General features: G+C 39.2%; 1 protein-coding gene across 1 annotated transcript; it reads left to right on the forward strand.

The window, feature by feature from the left end:
• The first annotated feature begins 8,487 nt into the window (after nucleotides 1–8,487).
• rasl11b (RAS-like, family 11, member B) lies at nucleotides 8,488–12,683 on the forward strand. The gene is made up of 4 exons (XM_041790404.1): nucleotides 8,488–8,752; nucleotides 9,157–9,213; nucleotides 9,320–9,396; nucleotides 10,669–12,683. The coding sequence occupies exons 1-4, from the start codon at nucleotides 8,638–8,640 to the stop codon at nucleotides 11,191–11,193; spliced, it is 774 nt and encodes a 257-aa protein (XP_041646338.1). The 5' UTR covers nucleotides 8,488–8,637; the 3' UTR covers nucleotides 11,194–12,683.
• The last annotated feature ends 8,850 nt before the right edge of the window (nucleotides 12,684–21,533 follow it).

Genomic DNA, 21,533 nt, shown 5'->3' on the forward strand with positions numbered 1-21,533 from the left:
GCACACTTTAAGAGTATTTTTTACTCATTTCACTCACAGGTTTTGCACGTGAGGTGGAAAAAAACAACTTCTCAATGAGTGAAAAGAGGATAATCTCTGAGTTAAAGTCTTAAATACATGTCTACAGTCACATGCAGGCCAGACATAAACACCCCTATCCTCTGTTATTACACCTTAACACTTCTACATGCACACACACCTACATGCTGTCGCACATAAACACACGTGAAATCCACAGAAACACGACCATTAATTTGATGTCACGCCTGAGGTCAGCTGAAGAATGTAAACAGGAGCAGGAAACATGAATGAGCCGCAGAGGATCAAGATTGAGATATTTTCCAGAGAAATCTGCTGTGAGTAAATGAGTAAAAACACGGAGCTGGAATTCCTCAGGAGGGAGGAGGAGGTGCTGAAGTTAGGACTATTGTCATTCAGAGCCTCTCTTCTCTCTGCTGTTGACATTCAGAGCTATGCAAATGCTGCACATGTTGAAAGGTTTACATTTCAATAAGAAATCAAACAGCACTCTTCCTTTGTGTGGCTGCAGAGCTGCCTGTGCCGGCAGGCCGAAACAACCTCCATCAGTCAGTGGAAATGCAAATGGAGCCGCAGATATAAACAAATAATTAAAGGGGGCATGTAAAGATGGGCCAACGGAGCTTCTGGTGTGGTACAGCTGCTGAGGAGAGGGCACAGTTAGAGGACATAGTAAGGTTTATATGGAGGCCCTGAAGGACAACTGCAGGAAACATTTCACCAAAGGCAAAAACATTTTCCTGAAACCAAACCAATGTTCTCCACAAGTTTATAAGTTTCACTGGATGCTTTGTTCAAGAAAATGGTTGAGTTTGTCATTTTACCAAATGTTACAGAGTTCAGTTATAAGGGTTCATATGCACATGACAAATACAAATTTTAGTTACTTTTTATGTTGTTTCGTGCATGTTTTGGCATTTTAAGAAATGTTTTGACATTTTTTTATTTCTTACATTTCATAAAATGTTTTTGCATCTCAACCAAAGTTATGATTTTAATATAGTAAAGTAGTATAGTGACGTGATGCATTGCTATTGGCTGGAAGCTTATATGATATAACGGGCCTGGTAGCCTTCCATGAAGCTAACTTTGAAAGCTAACTTTAGCAGTGTAATGTTTTTTATACTGTAACTTTCTCTTCACACACCAGGATTACTGTTTACAGTAGTAGCCCTAAATATTATCTATTTGGGTCAAATTGGATATTAAAAATATTTATGGAATGTTTTTCAATCAAACAATTAATCAATCTTTGTTTGTACAGCACTTCAAAACTGAAGTGATCTAAAGACACTTTGCAGGTCTAGACAGTACTCTTTGTTGTGGCCTATTAAAATAGACCAGCGTTAATCAGTAATATTATAACAAAGACTATACCTAATTATAGTCAAGACCAGTGGTAAGCTTTGATATCATAATAAAGACTGTACTCTACTATAATAGACCGGTGCTAATCATTAATATCATAATAAAGACTATACTCTACTATAATAGACCGGTGCTAATCATTAATATCATAATAAAGACTGTACTCTACTATAATAGACCGGTGCTAATCATTAATATCATAATAAAGACTATACTCTACTATAATAGACCGGTGCTAATCATTAATATCATAATAAAGACTGTACTCTACTATAATAGACCGGTGCTAATCATTAATATCATAATAAAGACTATACTCTACTATAATAGACCGGTGCTAATCATTAATATCATAATAAAGACTATACTCTACTATAATAGACCGGTGCTAATCATTAATATCATAATAAAGACTGTACTCTACTATAATAGACCGGTGCTAATCATTAATATCATAATAAAGACTGTACTCTACTATAATAGACCGGTGCTAATCAGTAATATCATAATAAAGACTGTACTCTACTATAATAGACCGGTGCTAATCATTAATATCATAATAAAGACTGTACTCTACTATAATAGACCGGTGCTAATCATTAATATCATAATAAAGACTGTACTCTACTATAATAGACCGGTGCTAATCATTAATATCATAATAAAGACTATACTCTACCATAATAGACCGGTGCTAATCATTAATATCATAATAAAGACTGTACTCTACTATAATAGACCGGTGCTAATCAGTAATATCATAATAAAGACTGTACTCTACTATAATAGACCGGTGTTAATCATTAATATCATAATAAAGACTGTACTCTACTATAATAGACCGGTGCTAATCATTAATATCATAATAAAGACTGTACTCTACTATAATAGACCGGTGCTAATCATTAATATCATAATAAAGACTGTACTCTACTATAATAGACCGGTGCTAATCAGTAATATCATAATAAAGACTGTACTCTACTATAATAGACCGGTGCTAATCAGTAATATCATAATAAAGACTGTACTCTACTATAATAGACCGGTGCTAATCAGTAATATCATAATAAAGACTGTACTCTACTATAATAGACCGGTGCTAATCAGTAATATCATAATAAAGACTGTACTCTACTATAATAGACCGGTGCTAATCATTAATATCATAATAAAGACTGTACTCTACTATAATAGACCGGTGCTAATCATTAATATCATAATAAAGACTGTACTCTACTATAATAGACCGGTGCTAATCATTAATATCATAATAAAGACTGTACTCTACTATAATAGACCGGTGCTAATCAGTAATATCATAATAAAGACTGTACTCTACTATAATAGACCGGTGCTAATCAGTAATATCATAATAAAGACTGTACTCTAATATAATAGACCGGGGCTAATCATTAATATCATAATAAAGACTGTACTCTACTATAATAGACCGGTGCTAATCATTAATATCATAATAAAGACTATACTCTACTATAATAGACCGGTGCTAATCAGTAATATCATAATAAAGACTGTACTCTACTATAATAGACCGGGGCTAATCATTAATATCATAATAAAGACTGTACTCTACTATAATAGACCGGTGCTAATCATTAATATCATAATAAAGACTGTACTCTACTATAATAGACCGGTGCTAATCATTAATATCATAATAAAGACTATACCCTATTAACAGTATAATCAGTGCTGGTCAGTTATATCATTATAAAGACTATATCCTATTATATTAGACTTGCATTAATCTTTGATATTATAATAAAGACTATATCCTATTATATTAGACCAGCATTAATCTTTGATATTATAATAAAGACTATATCCTGTTATATTAGACCAGCATTAATCATTAATATTATAATAAAGACTATATCCTATTATATTAGACCAGCATTAATCATTAATATTATAATAAAGACTATATCCTGTTATATTAGACCAGCATTAATCTTTGATATTATAATAAAGACTATATCCTGTTATATTAGACCAGCATTAATCATTAATATTATAATAAAGACTATATCCTGTTATATTAGACCAGCATTAATCATTAATATTACAATAAAGACTATACCCTATACTAATAAAGACCAGTGTCAGTTACTATTAGCATAGTGCTAGCAGTATTTAGCCCCGTTACAGTGACGACATAAACCTTCCCTCTAACAGGCAGGACTGTCAAGCAGACTAGACTCATGTTGACATCTGTCTACCGATTATTATTATGTTTTTGTTCTTTACTTTTTAAAATGTTTTTGTGATTGCCAGTTGGGGCCACCGTACTTTTCTGCAGCTCAAACATGAAACCCGCTGAACAATTGTCTTCTACTCATCACTGTTTCTGCAGACAATGATTAAAGCAACGACAAAGATAAGTATCAGACAATGCTCGACCCATGACCGTGACTGGAGGGCAGATCTAAACTGCTCCAGTTTCTCGGGGAGACCCAAACAACCGTCCTTTGAGGGATCAGGCCCGGGGCTAAGGGACGCTCCTCTGAGCCTGCTCTGTAAAAGGCGAGGCCCGCTCGGGAAATCAGCCCTCACTTATGTGTCAACAAGGACATCCTTCTGAAAACACCTCCTCCTCCTCTTTCTGATTTCACCTGCCCCTCATCCCCTCCACCAGCCCCCAATTACCTCCACATTCCTCTGCTTCCATTGAACACCCCAGAATTCTCCCTGATAATTGCCCTCAACCACCACTCTGACTAAAGATTACCCCCGTTTCACGCTCTCTAACATCTTTTCTCGCCTTTGTGCGAGCGATCCTCAACTCAGGCCTTCTTCTTCTCTGGCTGTGACTCTTCATCTGGACTCAGAGGCGTTTTAGTTCACCTGGAAACCCCCACAGGGAGAGTGGTGGCCTGTAGGCGTGACCGCACAGAGGATTATGAAACATTTTATAACCACATAAATTCTTCTATCTAGCAACACAGGTGACGTTGCCATACCTGTGTCGCTGCTTTGACTCCTGCTGTGAGTCACTCCACATTTCTGCGTCTCTTGTGTATAAAACAAGAGAATTCAGGCCTTTTATTGCAGCACACACCTCCACAGCATGCTCCTATTATCTGCCATCATTAGCCTTCTCGCCTGGTTGCTAAGGGAGGATCAACCTTCATGCTTTTTATCTTTCTCTGACACAAATATGCAGCAGCAGCAGCAGCAGTGTGGGCTTGGCTTACAAAACATTCACACCTCACTCACAGCAAGCCGCTAAAAGCCAGCCCTCTAAAACAAGTAATAAAGCAGCAGAATATCATTAAATTACTACAGAGCCCCAGACATGACATGGTCAAAAAAAAAAATTTAATTGTGGACACAATGTATTTAAAACGTGCACATGAAATATTAATTTGTGGCCACGAAGTAGGTATAATGTGCGCATGGAATACTAATTAATAATATTAATATCATTTCTGGACTACGGAGCCCCAGACATGACAAGGTTAAAAAAAAAACATTAAATTGTGGCCAAATATATCTTCAACGTGCACATGAAATACTAATTCATGGCCACAAAATAATAATTTGTGGCCACGAAATAAGTATAACATGGACACAAAAAAGTAATTGATAATATTAATATAATTCCTGGGCAACTGGGTAAGCAAATCGAGTGAATTATGGGTGAAAAAACCTTAGCACTGATGATAAATGAATTTGAGATCAAAACAGTCAAAATGATAAGTTTAAAGGCTCAAAATTGGAGAAAAAAAATTCAAACTTATCAGATCAAAAGGTCAAAAAATGGCATTTAAATTCAAAATAATGTTTTCAAAAGGCAAATGAATGAGATAGAAAGTTGAAATCATAATTTTTAATGGTCAAAATGTGAGATAAAAATTTGAAATCATGAGTTTTAAAGGTCAAAATATGAGATGTAATTCAAAATCATCAGTTTAAACCATCAAAGTGTGAGATAAAACATACATTTTGAGTTTTAAAGGTCAAAATAATACTTGAAATTTAAAATTGAGGGTCTAAAAGGTCAAGTTAGAAGATAAAAGTCAAAGTAAAGAGCTTAAAAGGTTAAAACATGAGAAAAAATTTAAATAATGAGTTTGAAAGGTCAAAATATTACTTGAAATTTAAAAATTGAGGTAAAGAAAAGAAGATAAAAAGTCAAGATTGTGCATTGAAAAGGTCAACATATGAAAAAAAAAAGTCAAATCCCTAACTTTACATCATAAATGTGAGTTCCTTAATTTTTATCTAATCATTTTAACTTTTAATTTTTTCTAATTTTTATGACTTAACAAGGATATTTGAAATCATAAGGGTTAAGTTTACATTTTTAAACTGTAGGAAACCTGCAGATCTCAAACCGGTGGGCCAGTTATAATAAAGATAAGATCTGATCTGGTGGGCCGGGTGTAACTGTACCATGGGCCAGATTTGGCCCCCGGACCTTGGGTTTGACACCCCTGTTCTAGTGGTAACGATTCGTTGTGTTAGTGCTGTATGGAGGCCCTATGATAACATGCATCTATGTAATTTATCTAACCCAGTTTTCTCATGAAAATCAGTCATTTCAGTCATTTCCTATAATCTTATCTGATTTATTTGGCATTTTGGAGTAATTAAGATGCTTTTATTATGATAGGGAGTTAAATTTCTGAGAAATAGCGTCACAGGAATACCACTTTACTAATGTTTTGAGATAGTGAGAAGAACAGTAATCTCAAGAATTTACTGATGATCATAGAAAATGAAGTAAAACAGAATAAATGCATGGATGTCATCTCCAGGCTTCCATAGAGTTGACTGTGGGAGGGTACATTACAGTCGTAGCAGAGGTTGATTCTAAAGAAATCCAGTGTGCACACCAAAACATGCCAGGATGAAAAGTAACTGGGAAAACAGGCTCCTATAATGCCTCTGGGGATTTACTGCTATGATGTGGTTACTCTTGTGTGTCCACATCTAAAAACCATGTCTGCTCTAAAATCCTGAGCACTAATTTCATACCTCAGCTCAGCGGCCTGTCATCAGCCGTCTTATCAAAAATACATACCAGAGAGTAATCAGAGGAAGAGTCGACGCCAAAATACCTCCGAGCACATGAGCGCCAGTGACAGACGAGAGAGAGAGAGAGAGAGGGAGAGAGAGAGAGAGAGAGAGGCAGAGAGGGAGGGAGAAAGAGAGAGAGAGAGATAGGCAGCAAGGGAGGGAGGGGAAAATGGGACAAAGAGATGATACAGGTGCTGAAGTGTTCATCACGTGAAATGAAAATAAGTTTTTTATTATGATCAGGATGAAAATAGAAAGATTTCTGCTGAATTCTTTGATAAATTCTTGTATCATTTTATCAGCTGGGGACTGAAAGCGCTCACATTCACTGTATGAATGCTTGCATGGGAGGTATTTGCCTTTGTGTGAGGTGGTGATGGTGGTGGAGAGGGGTGTATTAGAACATCAGCAGCAGCCGTTAACCCCCCATGTGGACTCTTCACTGCTGTAGGGGCATGTCTGAACAGGTCACAGGCTGCAGAACAACACTGAGCATGATCAACAGCTTCCCATAATAGCAGAGGAGAGAGTTAGGACCAGGCATGACAGAAAAGTCGGAACATCCTTTAGAGAACTATAATAAAAACGCTGAGAGAAAGTTTGGATAGATTTAAACCTTTCCTGAGGATACTGAGTGAGTAAACCATGAGTCACAATATTTACTCCTAGGGGGAAATAATTCCCTGAAACAGAGTTCTTATTTTCATGGAATGAAACTGTTGGCAGAATACAACCTGCTGCATTTATTTTCTTCCGAATTTTAGAAATGTTCCTTTGACATTACTTTTATACCAAAGCCCTTAATGGACGAGCATCCAGGCAGGAGTGTAGCTAGGGATTTAGGGCCCCAGAAAGAATATTACGAAGCCCCCCCCCTTAGCCGGCTAGTGAAGCAACAAATGTTACATCAGTTTTACAAATATCTTTGCATTTTGATGTTTTTTTAACCATAATTTCCCAGTTTATGAGCCATTTTGCGACTCCTTTTGCCACTTTTTCATCCAAATAAGCTACCTTGTCCTATGAAATACTACTTGTTTCCCTTTTTCCCAAATTTTAGCCTCTTTTGTTGGCCACATTTTTTTCCCACTTTTGCCCTTTTTCACAATTTTTGCCCGTTTAAGCTACCCTTTGGCATTGAATACCACCTGTTTCCTTTGTCACAAATTTTTGCCTCTTCATTTTGCCACTTTTTCCCCTCATTTTTGCCCTTTTTCACAACTTTTTTTCCCACTTTTTCCTCATTCAAGCTACCTTTTGCCATTCCCCATTTTTCCTTTTTTTTTACCCATTTTTGCAACTTCTTTTTGCCACTTTTTGCCCATTTTTTTACACTTTTTGTCCAAATAAACTACCTTTTCCCATTAGATACCACTTGTTTCCCTTTTCCCCAAATTTTAGCCTCTTTTGTTGGCCACTTTATTTCTGCGTTTTTGCTGCATTTCACCATTTTTCAACAGTTTGGCTCTCTGGTTGAGCAGGGTTAAGTAACACTATACTGACTAATAGGACTTCCATCACTAGCTTGGGAAAACAGTCTGAAATAAGATGTACTGGTGCACAGTGTTCCTTTGGGCTTCCATACAAAAGGAACAAAAGCAGACTTTTTATTCATTCTTTTTGTTTCAGCATGATTAACTTGATTATTTGATGATACATATCAGAATAATAATCTGTATTTGTGGTGAATCCTTTCCCAGATGTGGGATTAAGTTTAATAATTTGTATAGTGGATTATTTTTATCTAAATATATTCTCTGTGAGCAGTAAAAATCGCTGTAAATGATCAGATTCTCCTTTTCTTCCTTGTTGTTTCTCCTCGGTGTGTTTTCAGGGCGCTCGGCTGGAGCTCCCACCTGTTGCTGGACCTCCTCTCCTCCTCCTCGTCCTCCTCTATGGGAGTGCTGCTTTCACATCCACGTGTAGGCGGAGGCGCACGAGGAGGGGGAGATCTGCAGCGTCCAATCAGAAGAGAGCATCGTTGGAGCGCTATAAAAGCCGCGAGCGCTGCTCTGTGTAGCATTCACTCTCTGAGCTGCTTTCTGCTACACGGTCTGCTGTTAAAGTGTGATTTATTCAAACTCTGCCGGAGCCGAGAGAGGATTTACTTTGTTCTTTTTTTCACTCGAGGCGAAAAGATAGTCTTTCTCTACATTTCTGGACTGAACTGACAAAGAAGGAAAAATGCGTCTGATCCAGAACATGTCGACCATCGCGGAGTATCCCACCCCGGAATACCCTGCACCTAACCGGGTCATGAAGATGGCTGTGATCGGGGGCAGTGGAGTGGGGAAAACCGGTAAGAAATGATGGAAATCCTCGCCTTTTTTATTCTAGCTAACAAAGTTGTGGTAGTTATTTATTCTTTCCGTTTAGTTGCACCTTTTTCCTGCTAGTTTTTACACTTTTCCCCCTCAGTATTTTGCATATTTGTCCGATTTTTGCCTTATTGTGATGTTAATGCTCACGTATATTTATAGGGATAGCTCCCTATGCCTCTGCTTATGTACACTGAAAATTTCATGATAGTTTTTGCTCTTTTTTGCTTGCAGTATTGTCTTTTACATGTACATAAACACCTTATCGTTAGTTTAATGCCTTTTACCTCATTGTTACGTTTCTTGCCTTTGCCACGTGTGTAAATTGCTATCTATGAAATTATACTTTATATTTGTGTAAAAATGTGTATTTTGTCTGTTTCAGCACTAGTGGTGAGATTCCTCACAAGGCGATTTATTGGAGATTATGAGAGAAATGCTGGTGAGTAAATGAGATTTTTACCATCTAAAGAGTACTTCGATTAAATTTCCTTTCTCTTATCTAAAGCTACTGTTGTTGACTTCATGCCTCCTCTTGTGTATTGCAGGTAATCTGTACTCCAGGGAAGTCCAGGTAGACTCGGAGCAGGTGACCATCCAGGTTCAGGACACTCCTGGGGTGGAGGTAGGTCACCTATCTTCATATTCTTTAGCTGAATTGTTATACCCCATATATAAATAACAATACTTGTCATTATCACCCAAAATTTGCTATTTTTTTCATTTTAAGTAATCAAAAAGCGCTGAAAACTTCCTCCATGTGTTTGACATCATTTACTGTTCAATGCCATATGTTTAAAAATGATAAACTCTCCATAATTTCAAGGATCAGTGTATCAAAGAGTACAGAAACTGATCTGTCATATTTAACAAAGAGAGACTGCACAAAGAGAGGCTGTCCAGATTGCACAAGAAGTTGGCAACACTTTGAGACGTGGGCAGATCTAGCAAGGAGCATAAATTTTCTTTGCTACTTGTAAGATCCACCCACTTTGCTAAATGTTGCCAACTTATTTTTGCAATTCAGAGAGTGTGCTGGAGTTTAAATAAAATTGTTGACCATGAAAAACGATTAATTGGCCAATATAGGGTGCCTAGGACTTGTATTTTTATTGCTATTATATCAAACAGGTATCAATATCACTTGATTTTTACTAAAAAACTCACTGAGCATTAACCCTGGTGTCAGTTTTTAAACCAGCATCAGCTATATGGATATAAATGATGTTTTCTTACCCTATATTTCTTTAACAACACATCAGTATATCTTTAAAACTAGATTTATTACACATCCCTGAGGGTGACACATGATAATGTGAGCAAAAGTGGAGGATAATCCAATACAAAGAAAACACGGCTTGCTGTCTGGCTGTTAGAGCCTCTTTAGACCGGGCAGGAGTCCAAACACCCCTCCCTCAGTCCGTCTGTCTAATCTCCCGTTTAGTCTAATGGATGTCTGAGGCCACCGTAAATGATACCCTGATCCTCTGTCACCCACACCTCTGTGTGTTCAGAAACATGAGAGCTGCAGGCTGCATCAGCCAGCACTCCAGACATTACTAAAGAGCAGACAGCCACACTAGGGGAGCGTTTAATCTGGTCTGAATCCTGATAAAACCTTGGGTCTGAGGTAAAAACACCTGAAAATTAGGGCTGTAACTTGACCAGATTGGTTATATTTGTAAGATCAAACTACCTGTAGTGTTACCATGGCACAAAAACTCCTAGAAAGACAAGAAAGGGACATTTATTTCTATAGATGACCAAAAATTTGTGAATGAACTACTTCATGCTGCCTTATTCGCAAAAAACAAATTAGAAAGTTTTGAATGTTTTTGACATCCTTTCTACCTTTAGAAATTGTTTTTACCCACTCTTTTCTTTCTCTCCTCCTCAGATGACTGATAATGGGGTCAGCCTCCCAGATCATGTCACGTGCTCCATCCAGTGGGCCGACGCGGTGGTGTTGGTTTACTCCGTCACAGACCGCCGCAGCTTCGATCTTATCGACCAATTACACCAGCTGGTCGTCCGTGCAGGCGGAGCCAACATGCCTCCCGTAATCCTGCTTGCCAATAAGGCGGACCTGCTGCACCTGAGGCGCGTTGACTCCCAGCAGGGCCCCCTTCTGGCCGGAACGCTCGGCTGCTCCTTCTACGAAGTCTCGGCCAGCGAGGACTACAGCCAGGTGCACCACGCTTTCCACCGACTCTGCTGCCAGCTTGCCAAGCAGCCGCCGCCCCCCGCCTCCAACTCCTCCTCCTCCTCATCCTCATCCTCAAACACAAACTCTGCCAGCGCCGTCACGGAGAAGAGACGCTCCCCTCTCATCCCCAGACCAAAGTCTCCGAACATGCAGGACCTGAAGAGGCGGTTCAAGCAGGCACTGTCAGCCAAAGTCCGGACTGTCACCTCGGTGTGAAGAGAAGAGCTGAACGTGGTCCAGAGAGGCCAGAGAGACAAAGAAAGCAGTGAAGGAGAGAAAGACGGAGGAGACTTTCTCCACCGGCGTCCTGCAGCGCTCTGTCTGAGGAGGAACAGTGTGAGTCTGACAGAAAACTGGAAGCTGATGACTCTGTAGAGAAGAGATGACCTCTGAGCTGCAGGCCGTGCCTGGTATCATGTGGGGTGCGAGGTTGTCACAACTGTTGGTGCTTTGATACTTTTTCTTTACCATGAGCTTGAAATGCAACAACATCCACTGTTTATGAAAGAAAAAAAGTCATATTGTCAACCTAAAGCTGCAGAGAGCAGTGTAAAGAGAGCAAGTGCCGCTAGTGACAAACAATGCCATGATACGGAGAAATAAAATATTTTTTTCTTAAGCAGTGGTTCTCAACTGCTGGGTCTGGACCCAAAAATGCATGCTTAGAAAAGAAATATTGCAAAAATCCACGATTTAAAGAATCCCTAAGCTCTTTTGTTGGTATAACAAGTAAAATTTATTGTTTTATTAAGGTCTTAACTAATTTACGTTGGGATAACAAAGCTAGTTTCCCATAATAATGTGTTAATTTCCCCAAATCTCTAGAGAACAACCCAACGAGTTAAAGAAAATGCATAAATTTATGCTTTTCAAACATGCTCTTTTCCTGCCTTTTTCTTCAATTATGTTTTCATGCATCTAGGATCCAAATTTCAGTGATATTGCTAAGTTATTCAAAATGGTGGATTTCCTGTTGGAGTTGAGGTATGGGTCCAAGAGGCTTTTTTGTAGCTCTGATCAAGGCAAACAAGCCCACCAAATTTCAAACATGTAGCTGAAAGTAACTTCTATTGTGACCTCTTTGTAAAAGGGGGCGCCATGGAGCCATTTTGCCACACTTGGCAAAGATTGGAGCATTTTAGGGCATGATAAAGTGGCCAAATTTGTGATTTCTATACCAATATTTCTTTGGGTCCTCACTTAGAGGTTTGTGCTCTCACCCAAACTGACTTATTTGTGCTGCCATGGTATCAAAAAAATGTATCAGTATCATTTTTAATTGAACAGTATCAAGCTGGAACTCAAAATTCTTGGATTGTGACAACTCTAGAGGAGAAACGACACCAGAGGAAGACTGACGCTCAGACTTTGAGCATAAAAACAAACTGAATCTCTCAGCAACAGCAGCTCTGAAGAACCCTGCTGCGTATTTTTAGCTGCCATTGTGTCGTTCTTTTTTCAGACTGCATGGCACCACTAAACGCTGGTATTATTGTATCAGACACTCAAGCTGCGGCTCTGTGTCCTGAGTGTGTTTATAACTGCTGTGTTTTGTCTTGAATAACCAGAGGAGACGACGCAGTATGTAGCATGTGGCGTTTATCACTGATGCACTTTAAAAAAAAAGGATTCATCCAAAGGGCATATTGTTATTTATTTGGTATAAATTCACTCTTTGTTCACAATAAAATGATGAGCAATGTAAACATGTCTCTGTTTTTTCTTTTAGTATGTGAATTCTGGGGGTTCTCACTCAAAACAATGACAAAAGATAAGGCAGGGAATCATGGGAGTGACTCCCTAATATTAAAGGTTCAAATTTTCTTCATCAGTTCCTATAAGGGTAGGTTTGTTGGGAGTTTCAGTATTCTGAAGATATAAAATAAATATCAGTTCAAGTTACATTCAGACAAAATAGCTTGAAAACAAACATTAAAGTCACATTACAGTTCTTTCCAAGACTACCACTCAGCAGTGTAAAATAACCTTATATATTGGAATCCCTCAATAAATAAAAGTGGCCTTTATTTACCAAACTACAGAAGGTACTCTGCCTTTAATTTAGAGTCAGTGCTGAAAAGTGGCCAGTGGGAGTCCTTGTGGTTCCTACAACTGCTGACATCCACCTGCCAAATGTGGGAGGACTTCAGCACACTCAGTATTGATAATAATAATAATCTGGCGTCTTTTGTCACTGTTACAGGTTTCAATTTCATAACAAACTCCCACTGCATGGCGGTGAAGGAGCTGGAGCTGTTGCCTCACTGTAGGAAGGTTCCTGGTCCACTTCCCAGCCAGGGCCTTTCTGTGCAAAGTTTGCATGTTCTCCCCGTGCATGTGTGGGTTCTCTCCAGGTACTCTGGCTTCCTCCCACCACCAAAGACATACTTGTTAGGTTAACTGGTTGCTCTGGTAGAAACATGAGCATGCCTGGTTGTCTGTCTCTATATGTCAGCCCTGCGATTGAATGGCGACCAGTTCAGGATGTATCCCTCCCCTCGCCCACTGACAGCTGGGATAGGATAGGGAGAGGTGTAGAAGACACATTTCCATCCAGTTGAGTAATTCTAACTTAAAACAATATATAACTCTTATGTGATGAAACTGAATAAAACTAAGATGAATAGACTCTGGGAATATCAGTAAATACAGCTCCTAAAATGTACCTTATTTATCAAAATTGTTTTAATGTAACCCAACTCACACCTATCCAGTCACCTGGAGAATTGGACATCAGTATAAGCTTATCCCATTCATACACCACTGGCACAGGAGGTGAGTACTACCCCATGAAGATTCCCTGTGTTTGACCCCACTCTTCCCCTCTATTACCTCTTCAACAAGAAGGCCTGAACTTATCTGTCCATGTATGTCTGCATGCATGTTTGCTCAGGGGAGTTCATCTGTACATGTCAGTGAAAGGCCTCTGTGTGTCTGAATGATGTGTTAGTTGAACATGTTTCAGTCCCAGTGTTTCTTTTCAACAGTGTTTGGTGTGGAGCCAAGGAAATCAGTTGTAGTGGGTGCAGCATAGGTGCAGTGGTGGATGTAAACAGGCCATTTCCTTTAAAAGACATAGTTTGACTCTGCAGCCTTACATAACAAAGACCCACAAACAGAATCATCTAACCATGCACCATCACTAACTCAATCACATCAAAGATAATGTTTAACTGGCTAAACTCTAACTGAGAATACTCATTATTATACTACTAATCCTTAATGACAGCTCTGAAAACTGTAACTTAGTGCCTCTCAGTCCTGGTCCCAGGATCCTTTATCACTGCTCCTCACTGTTTTTAATCAATCAAATAAATTGACAACAAGCTGATCATTTGATTGAGATGCACTGAAGAAAGCAAGCATCTAAAAATGCCTACCCACAATTTCCATATAGGACAACTGAGTCGTGCACCGAAGCGCCGCTGGTTTGCTCCGCCTGAAGGCGGGCGACCTTACCCACTGGAAACGTGTCTAGAGAGCTGCGCCGCAGCGTGCAGCCCTGATCAGTGGGCAGAGATCACGGGAGAACTGCAAGTTCGCACAGGAAAAGTATGTCAACAGTGGACAATTGGGGTTAATTTATCATCCTTTCTGGTATAAGTCCATGATGTTATTGCTTCCACCATTGGGTGAGTACATTTGGAAGTTCAAAGTTTAATGTTTGCTTAAAGGATCTGTGGATTTATTTAAAATTTTTTGGCTAAATGTCCTCAAAAGTGAACTTTTCCTAGTCAATGGTCCCATTGTAGCTCTGTGACCGACTGACCTCTTGGTGACCCTTTGCTCTCGCTGCAGGTTGAGATGTAGTGTTGATATAGTGATGATTTGCGCCTGGGAGTCCATGCATTGTGTTATATTTTGAAAGAACTGGATATTCTATGCTTTGACTTCCTGTTTGGAGCTTTCTGAACAACAGGTATTGATGCGGTTTGGCAGCGGCTGACGCTGAAAATAGACCTGCAGCATATCTCTAATGAAGCGGAGTGGAGTGGCGCTCCAGGCATGTGCCGCTGCTGGACTGGAGCACCATCTGTAGAAATGCTCCGATAGACGAAAGTGGGAGCGATGAGCTCAGCAGTACGATTCGCTGGTGGAAATTGGAGGTTAGTGGGGGGCCTCCAGGTCCAGAGATAAGAACCACTCCTTCATCATAATAGCTCTAATAGTAGTGGTCTAGTGGATAAGGATGCCCTGAGGTAATGAACCAAAAAACTCATTTTTGGTAACTAAAAAATGGCAAAAATGTGTCTACAAACTTTATTTCTTTACGTATTTAAGCACATGCACACAATTTTATTTCTGAATTTATTTCAGTGTAATCGTGTGAAATAACAGTTAACTGGTAAAGCGTCATATGCAGTTTTGGCTCCAAAAGAGATGCTCCACCCCTCTAAAACATATGACATCCACTGCTGCCTCCTATATTATTGTTAGTAGCTGGTCCTTGTGATATATTTTAAAAAGTACACCAAAAAAGTTTAGGGGGAAGTGAGGTGACTGTGGCCTCGTAGGTGGAGTTGTCCGTCTCGTAATCAGAAGGTCATGGGTTTGATTGGCGGCTCATGCAGTCACATGTCGATGACACACGACACTTAAGCCCCATCTGCTCCCACTGCTGCGCCAGTGGCGTGTAAATGGGTATGGAAGCGTATGAATGGAATTACCTAATACTGATGGCCTGGTCTCCACAGCAACCTCAGCCATCAGTCAACGAATATGGGTGTGAATGGGTAGGTGTGACCTGCTGTGTGAAATTGCTCTGAGTAGTCAGACGACTAGAAAAATGCTATACAAGCTCAAGTCCAAAAAAAGTGTTCATTGCTTGAGGGAAATGCTATGCAACAGAGGGTTCAACTGCTGCCTAGTAGCATGGATGACTTCTCCTTTCTCAGGTGCAGGAGACTAAAATGCAAAGGAGGCAGGAGAAGGAATCCATGATGAAATTTAAAATGTATGCAGATCATTGATATTTAGCTTCATCCTACATTTGGTATATTTTACTGTACATTTTGATGGATTTTATAAGGGTTGCAATGTTTCAGTGCATGTTGTCCTCAATTTTGAAGGTGTAAGGGAAACAAAAAAAGCCTTAACTGCCAGGTGGTTCTAGGTTGTTTGTCAAACTAAACCATAGAAGCCCTCATAGACCTCTTTAGATTCTACATAGTTACTAAGAAGAGTCCATGGAGTGTGATAATGTTGTGTTTTGATGCTCTCCTGACACTGAAACAGAATATTCAGGACTCTCTAACAAAGTTCCTGGTTGTAAATAAATTGATCTCTAGCATAAGCACACGGGTGTTCAGACTTTATTATTGAAGAGCTTATCAGGATTTTCTCTGAATGTTCTTGGAGCTTCTAATCCTCCGGAGGATTCTTTGTAAAAACTAACACAAACTCCCTCGACCCAGGCTTTTCTTTTTCTATTGAACTGATTTTCCAGGGTCACAGATGTGGCTGAGTTTGTAGCTGCAGACGGATGTGAGAACTGCTGCAGAGGCACGCTCCTGTTTCTGATGTGATTCATAAACTCTGTTATCAAAGTTTGTTATGAGACATGATTGGACCACCTTTTTCTCTGAGTCATCACCTGAACAGCAGCAGGGGCCTGCAGCAAAGGCCACACATGGACTCAAAGAGGGACGTTTTATAATCTGAATCTAAAGTGTAATTCTGCTGCAAATACTTCAAAAATGGAGACTTTTCTCACTGAAGTTGTTAAAAATGATTAAACATATGTAACAGCCCCATAACCTGTCATAAAATACTACCCTGTGCAGTACGACTTCTATCAGATGAAATGAACAATGGTCATGATATTTTGGTTTAAATTTTTAGATGCAGGACAGTGGATTTTTCTGATAATGGATGAATGGGAGGGTAATAAAAAGGATCCAGCTCTTCTGTTTCTCTGTGCTATAAATGTAGGACTCTGATTTTCTCCTCTCTGGATTCAGGTGTGTAGGAGGAGGAATTACTGAGCTCTTTATCTGAGCTGACTCATGCTGGACTGAATAAACCGTGTTTGTGCCTCTGTGCTGTTTTAGGTGAGCTGTCGGTGTGAGCTGATCGTCGGCTCTGGCAGACAGTGTGAAACTGCATGTTAATTGCTCTGCTCCTCTCTCCATATGATGTGTGGAGGTGTGAACGCTCTCTGGCAGAGGGTGTGTATTCTCTACACCATAAAACACACCTTCCTTTGTGAGGACTGATGAGTTCACACATACACGGCCTGCTTTTAACACCACCCTGGAATCGACTAACAAGAGAGAGAGAGAGCAGGCGACCAGTTAGTAAAACATGGCTGCTGGTTTCTGGCATAGAAAGAGGAGACCAGGCAAACTAAAAAAATCCCACATGATGATTCGTTATTTATGCAAAGTCAACGCTATGAAGAGTTATCATGTAGACAGAGTCTGTAAAAGGTTCAGAGTGATTCTAAGTGAAGCTTCCATTCACATGAGGCTTTGGATTGTGAAGGTGTAAAAAATCTCACTAAGTTAGTGCTGCAGAGGTGCATTCTGGGTGAAAATCTGGCAGCTCTGAGTCTGTCCAACGAAAACGGATAGTGCTCCTTCCCCATGCCTGCTCGCAACCACACATGCATGCACACATCTATTAGGTGGCTTCCACCAAGCGGTCCGGCTCAGTTCAGTGTGTAACAGCAATCGTTTTTTTATGCGTTTCCATAAAGCGAAAGTTAGAAAGGGTCCCAAAAAACAACTCGTACCGTCCAATTTTTCAGCACCCTGCTGTAGGGGTACCAATCTTACCTATCCGTATCAAAAAGGTGGAGCTACACACAACAATAGGGGGTTGTACTGACATCACATCAGCACACAACATGGCTGCTCAGCTCTGAGCTGCAAAACACGGAAGTCTACTCTGTGAGGAACGGCGAAAACGGGAGAAAACAGACCAATATCTGCTTAAATCTGGAACATTTGGACACAACAGAGATCCAAACTGTTTCCTAGTCTGTGGATACCGGTATCTGGTGACAAATCAAGTTTTCCGATGTTTATCTGGACCTGATTTTAAGAACACAAAGCAGAGCCTGAAGGCTCACAGCCTGGTCTAACCGAGACGGATGTGAAACTAAATTAATGCTGAAGTTTTGTGAATACGAAGCCTTAGAACAGTTGATTCTCTGCACTTTAACTAGTTCTTAATCTACATCTTACGTTAGGTAACCTGTGAAAACATCACTCTGTGGTTGTTGAACGTCCTCGAAAAACTTCGGGCTGCTGCCTATCTTGAAACGAGATCAGTGCACCCAGGATTTCTGACTGAATCTAGTTTGATTTTAACACCAGCTGAACTTTTATTTTATTTTTTATGTGGCGAATTCTCACAGTACAGCTCTAAACATTCATATTTTGTCATAGAAACTGTTATAGACTAGATATATTCATATATTAATGTACAGTTACGACACAAAACGTCTCTGTACACGTATTCCATCAGCTGAGGAGCTGCACTGACAACAGTCAACATAGATAAGATATAGTTTTTTTTTTTAAAGCACTTTCAGCTGAAATAAAGCTGTTTAATTCTTATTCCCTATAGTGATTTCTGTCACTCATCCTTTCTATAACTTTGCAGCTGGACCAGCAGACTTGTGCTGCATGGGACTTCACATTCATCACCTTTACAGCCCGCCCACCAAGTGAAGGTACAGGCGTCTGTGGAAACGCAAACTATTTTGGTGTTTAGCATACCAAACCATACCAAACTGTACCGAATCAAACCAGATCCCCTGATGGAAATGTGGCTTATGTGTGAAAAATGCAACTTTATTTTTATCAGTTAACTGAGCAAGAGATTCTCTTACAGCACAGGGCATCACCCTTCTGATCTCAGAGAAGTGTGAATGGGTATGAAGATGATAAATAAATCAATGTTACAGCTAGACTTGTGGTTTTCAACCTTTTATTGCCCAAGGCACACCTAAGCTCAAGCCAAAATTTCAAGGCACACCAAATCCATATCTATACAAAATAGCCTTTTTAAACCGTGTTCCAGTAAAATGAGCATATAGCATTAGGCCAGGCGGACCACAGAGTCAAGCATTGCTATATAATTGAGATCAGCTGATCTCACGCAAGCCCTTGTCAGCTGACAGCCAGCTGATTTGCTTAAAAGCACGCTTATCGTGTGCTTATCACACTCATGCTGCCATATTTAAACTACTCTAACCTAGCTATGCTTTCCTGCTCCCTCTCCAAGCCATTTTTTTTTACAACCCACCTCCACCCCAGCTCCTCCTTCCCAGGACAGCCACATATGAATAACAGCAATAAGTGCAAATTTACAACTAGTAATAAAGAATAACTATTTTTGGCTGCAAATCATGTATGTTTCTTGACAAAGTGGTCCTGACTGAGCTTAAGTTACTGTATAGTAGCAGTAATGGTTGGTTGTACAGATTGTTACACCACACCATGACTTGGCTCCCACACCATTTGAGAACCGCTGAGCTAGACGGATGGATAAGAAGGCTGTGTGGGCTGAGGTGCCTTTAACTATCACAACTTGAGAAGATTTCTGGAAATGGGCACCTCTTAACACTAATCAGTGCTACAGTAGCTTAACACTTCTTTGTAGTGTTAGGAATTCACTGTTAGTGTAACATTTTCAGACAGATAAAAGATTTCCTCTCACTTTGAGTGTGAATTTGAAATAAATAATACAATTTTTTAATATATATATTATTTGTTATGTATTTTTCCTAATTACTAAGGATTACTATTTCACATTGAACACCTGCAGCAAAGTCAACTATTTTCTTTGAGGATAAGGCAGAGAGACAAATACAGAATTGGAGTTCATCTTTTCATAAGAATCTGTTCATTTCTACAGATCACTTTACACCACATGTGGGAAGTCACTAACACAGTGGACAACTTCACTCATGGTGCAGATGTGTCTCACATCAAAAACAAGAATAATCCACCACAAACATGAGCAACTAGATCCCAGAAGTGAAAACTGTACAACAGACAGCATCTTAACACTGCTAAACACACAATGCATGATGGGAAAACAGCACCCTCCAGATTTGAAATGGCAGTGTGAAGTGCTTGGATCAACCGACTCTCTACAGAGATAAATCAACACTTGAGTGCCTTAACTCTGTCAGCTAACTCCAACACTGACAGCAGTTTAACTCAGAATGGAGTTAAAATTACACTCTGGGGCAAAACAATCCACTCTGAAATGTCTAACACTGAGATGTCAACACTCCTGGTTTTGCTGTGTGCAGAGTAAATTTCACTAATACTGATGTATGAGCATTATAAATGTGGTTGAGTATGGAATCATCATTCTGCATGTTCAGAGGTGAGGAAACATCAAGTCCAGGAGAGTTAATTAAAACCTTTTAAAAGCTAAATAACTTTGGGTTAAGATTTATATTTTTAGAAGTCAAGTAATTTGTAACACTTGAATATATCTATTAAAGCATTCATAAAGCATTGGTAAAGCTAAAGTGATCACATAAAAAACATAAATCTAGCCTCTCAGTAAATTAGAGTCTGTCACCTGTCAACTGGGAGGTTGTGGGTTTATGCTAAGCTCCTAAATTCACATGGCGTTGTGTCCTTGGGCAAGATATTTAACCATATTTTTCTCCCAATTCTAAGTAAGTGGTGTGTAAACAGGTATCGACTTTCTCCAACAGTGTTTGCATGTAGAGTGTGAATGGGTAAGTGTGATTGGTGTAAAAGTGTGAGAAAACAGCACTATACAAGCTCAAGTCCAATTGCTATTTACTAGGGCTGTCAATAGATGGAGATTTTTAATTGCAATTAGTCTCAGGATTTCTGTAGATAGTCACGATTAATCGCACCCTATTTATTTTATACTTTATAAACATTACAAATGTTTTCATTCCAGAGCAACAAAAATATTAGGACATGGGCAACCAGAGTGTTTTTTTTTAAATTTTGTTTTTAGAAATGGAGATTTATGTCAATGCTACAAAAAGTCCATTAAATCAATACATTTGGATTCAGTGTTAATTCCGTTGACTAAAACTATGACTAAAACTATTCGACAGCCTTTTTTCCATGACAAAAACCAGACTAAGACTAACAAAAATAGATCTTTGATGATTAAAACTGACTAAAACTACGTTTAGTTTTTTTAGATGACTAAACTAGACTAAAATATAATGTAAATTTTGACGTTAAAACTCTGATATTTCTCAACTGTGGATAAGTCTGTCAAAAAACAATGCATCTGTATCTATTCTGCCTCTCAGCTGTAGAAAGCAGGGACCCCAGGTTTGACAGGGTGCAGAGAACACACTACCATGATTTGGTACCAGATTTAGGCAAGAAAATTAATGCTTGGACTAAAAGTAAAGACTGAACTGTGAGGACTTTTTATGGACTAAAACTAGACTAAAACTAAAAAGGGTAGAAATGACTAAAAATGTGACTAAAACTAAAATACTTTTCATTTAAAGACTAAAATAGCTGCCAAAATTAACACTGATTTGGAGCAGATATCTTTAAAAAATAGGAGCTACACCCACATATCTATGTTTG

The sequence above is a fragment of the Cheilinus undulatus genome, linkage group 7 (assembly GCF_018320785.1).
Source record: "Cheilinus undulatus linkage group 7, ASM1832078v1, whole genome shotgun sequence".
In the NCBI taxonomy this organism is placed as follows: domain Eukaryota; kingdom Metazoa; phylum Chordata; class Actinopteri; order Labriformes; family Labridae; genus Cheilinus; species Cheilinus undulatus.